We start from the raw sequence: 11,430 nt of genomic DNA, 5'->3' as shown, positions 1-11,430 counted from the left end.
TTCCCTTCTGAGGGCAGCCATTCTCCCCAGGGTCCCACCCCGCTGCTGATCAAGCCTCTGGGCATGAGGAGAGGCCCCCAAAATACCCCATCCTCCTGCTCCACCTTGAAGTGGAGGAACCTGCAGCCAGCTGGTTTCCCTCCGACCTCCCAGGTTCCTGGTCCCGGCTTGGACTAGGCCTTCCTTCCTCTCTGAAGCTTCAGTTGAGAAGAGCTTGGGTCTCTGAGGACCTGGCCAAGGGCAGCTGCAGTGGGAGACGCACAGGGCTTGGGGTCTGAGACCCGAGTTCACACCCTCTGCCCAAACGGTGGCAATGGGTCCCTTTACTCTGGGCCTCCATGTCCCCGTCGGTCAGAAGGATGGTGTATCGTCTGTTCAGCTATATGAGAATGAAGGGGAGACTCATTGTATTACCGCTGAGGGTGGCTGAGGGGCGCCAACCTTCCCACAGACGCATTCTTTCCATCTCCCTCTGTTGCTGATGGGCAGGGGCTGATGGGCTGTCCTCGTGATCCAGGGATGACCCCGCTTCTCCCAGGGCTACTTGCTTCCTCATTCCACCATTCTCAATGGAGGTCCCAAGAGCCATTCTGATTGGGCGGACTCGGGTCACATGTCATGCCTGAGCCAATCCTGTGCTGGGGGCTGGGATGCCCTCCCTGGCTGAGCCAAGCCTTCTGGGTAACCGTGGGTAGGGCCTAAACTCTGATTCTCAGTGTCCTCAACTGTAAGATGGGGCACAGCTTTTGTGAAGGTCAGATGATTCCCTGGGCCTGTCAAAGAAGAGAGGATTGTGGTTGTGGTGTTCCAACAGTTATGTGTTTGGGGCAGCAAGTCAGAAAACTTACACTGCCTTGAAGAAAAGAATATTTATTGTCTCGGCAGGAAGTCCCAAGTTAGGAAGGGCAGTAAGGCTGGTTCATTCAGTCTCTGTGATTCATTAAGGGTTTTGCCAGCTCATTTATCCCTTCAAACATTTATCAGGCACTGTGCTAGGCACTACCCAGCAGATGTGCTGGCTTTTTCCTCACACAGGCCTCCATCAAAGAAACAAGACGGCGCCACTGTTTCAGGAATCACATCCAGGTTCGGCAGCATCCAGAAGAAGAAGGAGAAATAGTTCTTCCTGTGTCTCTTTTTATGAGGGAGGAAACCTTTCCGTGAAGTCCCCCAGCCAACCTCTCCTCTTGTATTATTGGCCAGAATTGTGTCATGTGTCCCATGCTTCAGCCAATCAGCAGGCTGGAAGCAGCAGTTGTCTCAAAGCAGCAGAAGGCAATATGGAGAAAGGTAGTTTCCCCAGCCAGGTCTCGGTTCTGTGGGAAAGGAGGATGGGGAAACCAATGTTGCCTAGGCAGCCAGTAACATCTGCGACAAGCCTTCTCCCAGATGCCCACCCCTCTACCCGATCTGGGCAACATTGTCATGGAAAACGGCTATGACTTATTCTGGGGCTATAAAGAGGTCATTTCTCTAGGGGGTTTTATGATGGGCTGGCCCACAAAATCAAAACACCCTCTCAACTCAAAGAGACTCCATAAATTAGTGAGGTGAATGTTTAATTCATTCATTTTAAAAAAAATAACGGAAGAATTGTAGGCTATGAATTTTCCTCTGAGAACATTTTCAGCTAAATACATAGTAACTTTTTCAACTGTGATTTTCTAAATATTTGGTGGTTTGGGTGTTGATGTTCTATAACTCAAAAGCTGTTCAGGGGGAACTTAAAATATTTTCAGGCCATTGAGATTTTGTTTGTTCCTGTAAGATCTGAAAGATGACCTTTCCCAATGTCCTTCAAAATATAGGGCAGGTACTGGTGGTATGTCAAAATATTTTCAGGGGACACATTAGACATAGAATCACTTAGAGGAAAACGTCCCTCCTGATTAGGACATGGTCTCAGTTTGATGTTTCTGGGCTTTTGATGACCTTCCTGACACTCACTAATCTCTCTTTAATGGAGAAAAACCGGAGGATCAGAATCTCTGAAAGGTAGAGCTAGAACCAGGGGTGATGTTAACTTCTCCCGGACTACAGGGACTGAGCGTGGGGAGGGGAAGTTCCCGAGGCAAGTTGGAGTGTTGATACCTGTGCTAGACTGCTTCAGTGGCCCTGACTCTTCCCTTTAGCCATTCCTTTGCAGTACAACTTTGTCTTTCGACTGTGGGCAAAGCATAAGTTTGCATCCCTGGGTTTAACCATGTGACTTGTCTTAACCAGTGGGATGTTAGCAGACATGCCGGCGCCAGCACCCGGGAGGAGGGTGAGAGAACGTGGAATAGAGCTATGTCATCCCAGGCAAGCCTCGCAGAGGTCAGAGGGACCCCACAGATGCAGGACCAAAAACATTTTTTTTGTATGTCATTGAGTTTTGTGATTTTTTTCAAGGGCAGGCATCAATTTTGTGGCAATAGCTAATGAATACGGACAATAGAAGAAAGAGTAACTAGAATCTGGTGAGGCCAAAAAGAAACAAAAAACAAAACCCAAAAAACTGAATGTCCACTGCACTCCATGTTATAAATGGGGAAACGGAGGCTCAGAGAGGGCAAGACACTTGCCCAGGGCAGCTGGCTGGTAAGTGGTGGAGGTGGGATTTGAACCCAGGCATTCTGCCCTCAGACCCCATCCTGGAGAGAAAACACTCTGACCCCTGAGGGGTGAGAGGTGGTGAGGCCAGATCGCTTCTGCAGTGGGGTAAGACCCTGGCTGTTGCCTGCCACTTCAGCTGAACCCTGGAGACTGTCAGTTTGAACATACGCTTAACTTTATTCCAACAAGGATTTCTTATTATGTGCGTGTATGTGTATTTAATAATGTTAAAGCACTTGTATGTCATGTGTGACAGCAGGGTTTTTTTCATCCCAACTTTAAAGCGCTACTGGGAAATAATTAGTGCTACCAGAGTCAAAAACAATGGGACCCCATCAGAAAAGACAGTCTCAGAAACTCTTGGATCTTAATTGAACAATTACCTCTTATGCCTGTGAATAGTTCATTATTACATGCACTGTTATTATTGGCTGTTATTATTGTTTTAGATGAATGCTGGGGATTTTTTTTTTTTAATCAGAAGTCATTTTCAACCATACTGTTCATCTCCTCCTGGCATTCGCACGCTTCTGACATTTCCGAATGTAATAATGGAGTTGGCAGTCAGTCTCCACACCTTGCCCGGATAACGGTGTATTCTGATCACTCTGGTTGCTTGGACGGGGTGGTGAAATACTCCAGGCCTCTGTTTATACTGTTATTAATTTTTGACTCCCTGGCAAAGGCATTTGCATGAGAATCGAGCACATCCCGTCTTTTGTTTTTTAGGAATCTGAAGTCATGGGGGACAATGGGGAGATCCTTGTTCATCCCAAGCTTTGGAGACAGAAACAAAAGGAGGTGGTGGTGATGGAACCAGAGGACAGGGTAGAAGGGGCATTGGGCAGTGGAGACCCCAGCCCGAGGGATGGAGGGCGGGAGGCTGGGTCAGGAGAGGCCAGGCTGGGAGTCTTGTGTTTTTGGAGGGAAGCCCAAAAAGGAGAGAACAAATGAACACACATAAGGCACCTGCCATGTGTTAGGCGCTGTGCTCAGTGCTTGGCATTCATATTTCAGGAACCATGTGTGGGACCTCATGGACTGGTGTGGATGCCTCTCCAAAAGTCATGACTCTCTTCCTTATTCACAGCACCTCATTTTGTTCAGAGTTCTCCACTCTGCTCTACAGTCATGGGCTTTCGCCGAGCCAACCACTGTGACTCTATCTCCCTTACTAGGTATTGGTATAGGAATAGCCACGTGAACCAGTTCTGGACCATGAGACAGAAGGGAAAGTCTGCCAAAGGAGGAAGAATTCTGGGGGAAAAAAGAGAAATGTAAAAAACACTATCTTCTCTTTTGCTGGGCACTGTCAGGTCTGGATGTGATGCCCAGAACTGCAGCAGCCGTTTTGTGACCATGATAGGGCTTGGTGGAACAGACAGATGAAAAGGACATGGGTCCTTGATGACACCATTGTGCTATTGAATTAACGAACCCTGGAGCTACCCTACCATGGGTTTCTTATGGTTGTTTGGGATAATCAATTTTTTTTCCTCATTTATACCAATGAGTCAGGATTTCCTATTACCCTGCCAAAATCATGAAGATATAAGAACAAATTTTTCTGCCTATTTTGCAGATGAAGAACGTGAGACCCACAGGCTGTGTGTGCTTAAGTAAAGGCATTTGCTTAAGCACACACAGCCTGGATGTGGTGGACTCAGGATTTGAATCCTCTGGCTTAGAAGGAGACCTCTGCTGGGGGGTGGCAGGATTTTTTTTCTTTCTTTCTTTTTTTCTTTTTTTTTTTTTTTTAGCGATTTGGCATTTCCACAGCACGGGGGCATTCTGCTTTTCTATAGCAACAGGCTGTGATGGCTTCTAACAGGTGAAGATGGGACAGGTTGGGTGGAGATGGGACTCAAACCCAGATCCCCATATCCCAGCTCAGAGTCTTCTCAGCGTCATCAGAGACTCCCCCCTCAGTTTGGGATATACCCACTGGATCCCACAGATCTGCCTTTGGCCACTACAGGGTGGGGTGGCTGGTCGTGGAGACTGGCCACCAGGGGCTGCTGTAGTCACACCCGGGAGTCTCCTCGGAGGAGGCCTTAGGGAAACTTGGAACCTGGGGATGTGGTCGGGAGCCCCTAGAGTGAGCTCCCCATTAAGTGAGGCTGACGTTACAAGACTGAGGAAACCCTGCCACTGCCACTCCCACAAGGAGAAAAAGGAGTCTATATCTGCCTCTGGAAAGTCTAGGACCTAGTTGCTGTGTGCTCTCAGGCAAGTTGCCTCCCTTCTCTGAACCTTTTTTCATTTTCAAAATGGAGGATCATCCCCAGTTCTCAAGTGAGGGCTTCCTTTCTCTCCCTGGTGGTCTTTCCCTTCTTTGGGGCCTAGCTCTACACAGTGGACAAAGGCCAATTAGGATGTGAGGCCCAACAACTCAGGTCAGGGTTGGATTCCAGTTCTGGCTCTGCAGCAAACTCATGAGGAGTCTTTGTGTTGCAATTGGGGAAACTGAGGCCCAGTGAGGAGAAAGGACTTAGTTTTCCCAATTGCAACACAAGAGTAAGGACTCAGTATTTCCTTAAGTCCCATTTGTTCCTTGGGATGCTAACAGATAGGAACAAAAACTTAGGTGATCGGAAAAAGTTAGGGAAATGCTGGGTTAAAGCTGGAAGGGTATCTTGCCTGCAGGACTTTTCAGAGCCTTTAATATGCTAATGTGATCTGTGCATCTCCAAGGTGGTGGGGGGAGGGGGACATAGGCATCTATTTCTCAAACTCTTTTAACCTAGAAACCCACTTTCCAAGGTGAAAATCAGCCAGACTAGGTGAAGACAGAAATAATACATCTACAGAACAGGATCTGTGCTGCCTAGTGGATCTGACTACCTGTCTCCTCTGTTCAACACCACATGGTACGTGCATTGTAATATTAGTTTCACTTTACATTTGAGACATAGGTGGCTCAAAGAGGGGCAGTCACTTGCCAAAGGCCACATGCTGGTGGGCGGTAGCCTCAGGACTGGAACCTTTGGGCCCCACTGCTCTGGGGGTGGGTCCCACTCACAGGACTAATTTGCCCTGTCATCCTGATCACACATCACCTGATGCCATCCCAGTCCTTCAAATGCCTCCACTCCCTTTGACAGAGGCTCAGAGAACTGGAACCAAGGCTCAGAGAGGCCATACAAGTCACCCAGGGTCACACATGGAGTCTATGAGGACACTGAGGCCAGTTTTTCCTGACTTCTCCCCTCCTCCTGCCACTCTTTAGTGAGCTGGTGATGGTGATGATTTAAACACAAAACCTTTTGTCCACCGGGTTTGCCCGCCCCCCTGGCTGGGCCCCCTTCCAATGGCCAGCGAAGGGGGCCCTGTGGCGGCCGTGTGGGCCCTTTAAGAGCACCCGGGACGCGCAGGCGCAATACAGCGCAGGGGGAATCCCAGGCGCACGTGGAGTCTCAGATGCAGCTCAGAGCTGAGCGGTGCGGGTTCGAATTCGCTGCTTGGAGGCAAGGCAGGGCTCGAAATGGGAGCGGGATCTAAAGGATGGGATGAGTCAGGAAAACACGGAGCCACCCTGAAAAGGTGAGTGTTCCCCACGTGGATTCCCTCCACTCAAATGTTTGTCGAAGCCCTCCCTCCAGTCTGATGCCTCTGGAAGATGGGGTGATGTTCTAATTGCTGTTATGACCTGAAGTGGTAGTAATAGACGCGGTTCTGGGCCAGCCACACGTGGTTACCGTATTGGACAGCTCAGCTCTAACTGGGGGTGAACCCAAGACAGCTACACGGAGAAGAGGCTCCTAGCGTCCTTATGAAGAGACAGGCTTGCACCTCGGGTGGGGGGAGGGGGCTGGATCGGCTGGCAGCGGCTCCCCTCTCCCTCGTTCACCCAACATGAAGTCCCAGCGGCGCGGGGTGTGGCAACTGAGGCCGGACTGCGTTCTGGAGCCAAGCAGGCCATATTTGGGGGTCGGTGGTAGTTTTAGTCACTGCATAGCACAACAGTTAAGAGCTTAGACTCTGAGTCAGAGGGCTGGTGTTCTACCCGAGCTGCTTCGCTGATCTCCATCCTCAGCTGTGTGACTTTAGGCAAAGTGATTGCTCTTCTCTGGGCCCATATCACGCGCACCTGAACAGTTGTGAGGACTAAATACCATTTAGTGCTGAGCCTGGTAGCCAGTCTGCCCACAGTAACTGGGCTGTCTGTAATTGTAGTAATGATAACATCGTTATCACCTGCGCTGCTCCTCCAATGTGGTATAAAGGGCAGGAGGGCCCTTTGAGATCAGCTAGCTCAGCTCCCAGGGAGAAGAAAACTGGCCAAGGCACCCAGGAAGCCAGTGCTAGGCCAGAGCTAGAACCCCAGCTGGGTCCTGGGGCCATGCCCCGACTGGCTGTGCTCCGTGCCTGCACCTGCCCTGCTTGCAGACCCGCCCTGCAGAGGGTAAGATTCTTCCCAGGATAGGGGGCGGGTCCTCACCCCCGGTGTGAGGGACCTGACCTGGAGGGTGGCTCCCATCTCTGTCCTCTCTCCTGATGCCCCAGTGTGGGCGGGCCTGGTGGTGGGCCCAGGACGTGGGGGCCTGGGCTACCTGGAATTGGTGCTGGTAGCCCCTTAGAACAGCTGAGCCACAGGCTGCCGAGCAGCCGTAAACCTGGCTGCAGACCCTGCTGCTCTGTCCCTCTCCCAAGTACCCGCCCTGTGCTGTGGTCTCCTTGAATCCCATCTCTGGTTATGGCGCTGCCCCCTTTGGGGATGGACCTGTTCCGGGTCACTCAAAGTACCATTGGTAGGATTTGCACCCAGGGCTAGCTCACTCCAGGGGCTGGGTTGCCCTGGGAGCTGCGATGCCCCCAGGTGTACTTCAGTGATGGATGAGGGTGGAGCGTCGAGGCAGCCTGGCCCAGGGTGTGGGGCTGGATGCCGGAACCTGGCTTCCTCTTACCATCCTTGTGGCCGTTTCTCAGATTCTCTGCGTCCTCATCTGTAAAGTGGGGATGCTTTTATTACATACCTGAGAAGGCTGTCATGAGATTCAATTATGTGTGGTCAGAAAAGCACTGTGTCAGCTGCCGTTTACATCCTATTTGTGATAACTCCCAGGGGCCTTTCACGCAGCGCTGACTTCCCTAGCGTGTCACCCAGCAGGACCCCTGCTCCTGCTCTCCAGGGCCTGGGTGGTGTGTTTGGTTCATTGACCCAGCTCAGAAGGGCCCGGGTCCCGCCCTGGACACAGGCTCTTCCTCTCGGAGCCTCCGTGTGCTGCCAGGCTCAGGGGTCTGGCCTTAGGGAGGTGGGTGTCTGCACTGCAAGGTCACATCCACGGTGTCCCCTCTGTCCCTCTTCTGCCCTGAACCTACCATGCCAGGCATCCAGACAGGGCTCCATGCATGAGAGGGGAGGCCTGAATCAGACTGGGGACTCCCCCTGTTCAGACATTGGGCCAACAAGCCAGGGGAGAAGGTGGGGACAGGACGTGAGGAAGAGTCTGTGCTTTGCTGCTTGAACTACAACTTTCCACAGACTTGCTGTGTGACCTCAGGCAGGTCGCTTCACATCTCTGAGCCGCTTCTTCCTCTAGAACACCCCGTACCTTGCAAGCAGTGGTGAGGCTCCAAAGAGCTGCCGTGTATAGGAAAATGGGCAGCACACAGTAAGTGCCTGAAAAATGCTGAGCATCCTGGAGCAGGGATGGTCTCCTGGACATCCCCAGGCACCAGGGCACGGGGTGGGTGTGTGCTGGGGCTGGCCAGGGAGATGGCCACTGCTCAGCCACTTTGGCCTGTCCCCAGCCACTCTGCCTCCAGGGAAGCAGGGATGGTGCCAGGCACAGAGGAAGAGCTGGGAAGGAATTTAGTGATGCAGGGGAACACCAGCCCCAGACCATCTCTGTACCCCTCAGGGAATGAGCCAGAGCGGCCCGGGCTCAGTTCTGTCTCGGCTGCTCTAGGACCGATCACTGACCCAACTGAGTGGCTGACATGTAAACAGGGTAAATGACAGTGTCCACTTCGAAAGAGCTGGAGAAGTAAATGAAACATTGCATACGAAGTGGCCCAGCAGAGGAGGGGCCAGGAGGCTCCTGGCCTGCTTCCGAGGGCTCCAAGCCCAGTCAGCAGGGGAGGAGACAGCCCCTTTTACTCCTAAGGGGAGGAAGGAAGAACGAACAAAAACAAGAGCTGCAAAACATCCCACAGCTGAGACACCATCTGTGTTTTCCTTTTTTTTTTTCTTTCTCTTCGTTTTTAAAACAATATAGTGCAGACCGCACTTCTCACAGTAGAATATAATGGTCAATTTTAGTATAAAAAAAAAACATTCTCAGAGATTTGTAAATGCACTTAGTGCTTGAACAGGCCTTGGAGAGAGATACAGTACCACTTCTGGGGTGCCAGAGGGGCCGGGACTTGGGGAAATCGGGCCTTGGAGACTTACTGGGGGGACCCCCTGCCTGCCTTATCCCCCGGAATGGTGTGGGGCAGGCCTTGGAGGGTGGCTTGCAGGAAAAGAGTTGGATTGGATCTCCCAATTAAAACCAGCAGGTTGCCCCCAGAACTGGCTCCTAGGAGAACCCCTGAAGGAGGCGGGGTCTGGTCCCTCTGACATTGTTAGCCCCTATGGCGCCTTTGTGCACATGGGTGAATGGTGCCCCTTCCTCAAGATTCAGAAAATTGCCGTAATAAATATACAAGTCTAGGATGCAAATGGTGTCTCCTCAGATGAGTTGCCTTGTGCAGTACACAGCCTGCACAACTATGCCCAGAAGCCCTGTAAGATGTACTGAAGGGAAGGGAGAAGGTGGTAGTCCAGGGTTTGGAGAATGGAGAGGGGATTCTGTGTTGGGAAGGAATGGTGAGGAGGGGAAGAGAGTCTAGAAGAGGAGGAGCAGGGGGACCTGTAGTCCCCGGAGCCTGTATTCGAGTGGTCTTCGCCTGGAGAGGGCAGTGAGGGCGCTGTGGGCTCGATGACTTCCTCTAGGCCCCCTCTGCTCTTTTTCCAGGATACTGGGGAGCTCGTGGAGGGAGGAGCTGTCTAAGCCCCAGGGGCCGCTCTGATCCCACCCCGACTCTAGACCCTAACATTGCCTTCTGCATCCCACTGTGGTCTGACCCCCTCCCCCGGAGAGCCGGAAAGAACCGCTTCTGTTTTAAGTGGTTTCTCTCTCCCTGCCTCTGCCAGCTTGGATGGAGGAAGGTGTGGATGTTGGCAGCTGCCCCCCCCACACCCCCCCGGCCCTCCGCGTGTCCTGGGGCAGCTGATGGTGGGGAGGGGCCTTGGCGAGTGAGGTCACCTTGCCATTCCATGTCAGCAGCAGCCGGCAGCAGCCGGCCTGGCTTCCCTGTGGGTATAAATGGGCACTCGGACACAGGGCGGGGCTGGCGCCCCCGCCCCGCGTGCTGCCCACCCTGTTCTGCGGCCTGCCTCCCCCCTGGGCGCCCTGTCCGTCTGTGCCTCTGCCAGGCAGGCCTTATCTGTAGACGGGCAAGCGGATGTGGGCGTGCTGGTGGTCGAGCAGCCGGGGCACAGCCACCGTCTCGTAGCCCTTGCCCAGCATCTGCTCCTTGATGCACGGGGGCCGGATGTCGTTGATGAGATACTCCAGTGACTGCAGGCTGCTGCTCAGCACGGCCGTGTTGCACACGCTCTTGCTGGGCAGGCCTGAGAGGGTCTCCGCCGGGGGCCCCGCCAGCTCCCGGGCCGCCCCCGGCCCCAGCTCGGTCACGGCCACTGCCGCGGCTGCCGGATTGTAGCAGTCGCTGGTGGGGGTCACCAGCACGCTGTTCCAGGGGGCGGCGAAGTACTGGCCCACGGTGAAGCTGGTGGGCAGCCCCACGCCGCAGTTGACGGGCGACCCGCCGGCCCGCTCGTATACCCGCCCCCCACAGGCCTCGGGGGACTTGCTGGCCACCGTGCCGCCGCTGTAGGCCCGCAGCGGCTGGGGCGGGGGTGGCGGCGGCGGCGGCTTCTGCGGCCACAGCAGGTAATCCAGGCCTCCGTCTGCGTACCCTGTGGGCTTGGTGGCCCCAGCCAACGTCAAGGCCGGCGTGCTTCCCTGGCCCAGCTCGGCGCCCTTCCGGCAGTCGGGTGGGCCGGCAGTGGCCGGGTAGGCCAGGCTGGGGAAGCTGGGCACCGGGCCGTGCTTGGCTGGGCTGGGGTGGGGAACGGCCACGGCCTGGCAGGCGGCGGGCGCAGCGCCTGGGGCCTGGCACTGCTGGTTGAGCTGGTAGAGGATGCTGTGGATGGAGGGCAGGTTGGAAGGCGGCAGGGGCAGGCCGCGGCCGGGCAGGGGGATGACGGAGGCGGCGGTGGCCGCGGCCGCGGGCAGGCCGGGTGGCGGGGCGGGCGCCTCGGGCGGCTTGGGGTAGGCCAGGGACCCCAGAGTGCTGGGCGCCGGGTAGGGCGCGATGCCCACCTGCACGGCGGCCGGCGACAGCTTGGTCCGCTTGCCCTCGGCGCTCTTGAGCACGCTTTTGGTGAGCCCGGGGGGCGCAGCCACGCCGGAGGAGGTGACGGCGGCCTTGACGACGGCGAGCAGGCCCTGGTAGCCGGCCGTATGCGGCGGGTAGGGGCTGTAGCGCTGGCCACTGGTGTCGTAGCCGTTGACGGTGCGGCTGAGGTGCTTGTGCTGGGGCACGCGGATGTTGCTGGGGAAGATCTTGATGGAGAGCGGGCTGTTGGCCACCTTCTCGGCGTAGGCGTCCAGCTCGGCCGGGCTCGGGTAGCGGGAGGAATGCATGGAGCTGGCCACCGTCTCGCCTGTGGGGACACAGGAGGGGAGGAAGCACAGGTGAGAGCCGACCCTGCGACCCGGCGAGGCCCGGAGGCCGCACCCCGCCACTGTCCGCGGAAGGACTCGCCAGCCACCCCTCCCT

The 11,430-nt window shown here is 54.8% G+C and overlaps 1 protein-coding gene across 1 annotated transcript in view; it reads right to left on the bottom strand.

Moving 5' to 3' along the window:
• Nucleotides 1-8,774: 8,774 nt before the first annotated feature.
• FAM222A (family with sequence similarity 222 member A) overlaps nt 8,775-11,430 on the bottom strand; it is a 56,092-nt gene continuing 53,436 nt past the window's right edge. The window contains exon 3 of the mRNA XM_079942587.1: nt 8,775-11,314. Within this exon, the coding sequence (XP_079798713.1) occupies nt 10,026-11,314 (1,289 nt within the window). The 3' untranslated portion in view covers nt 8,775-10,025. The remainder of the gene's footprint in view (nt 11,315-11,430) is intronic.

This window comes from Stenella coeruleoalba (genome assembly GCF_951394435.1).
Source record: "Stenella coeruleoalba genome assembly, chromosome: 14".
NCBI lineage: Eukaryota > Metazoa > Chordata > Mammalia > Artiodactyla > Delphinidae > Stenella > Stenella coeruleoalba.
The sequence above is the reverse complement of the archived record's forward strand: the minus strand, read 5'-3'. Positions and strand labels throughout refer to the sequence as shown.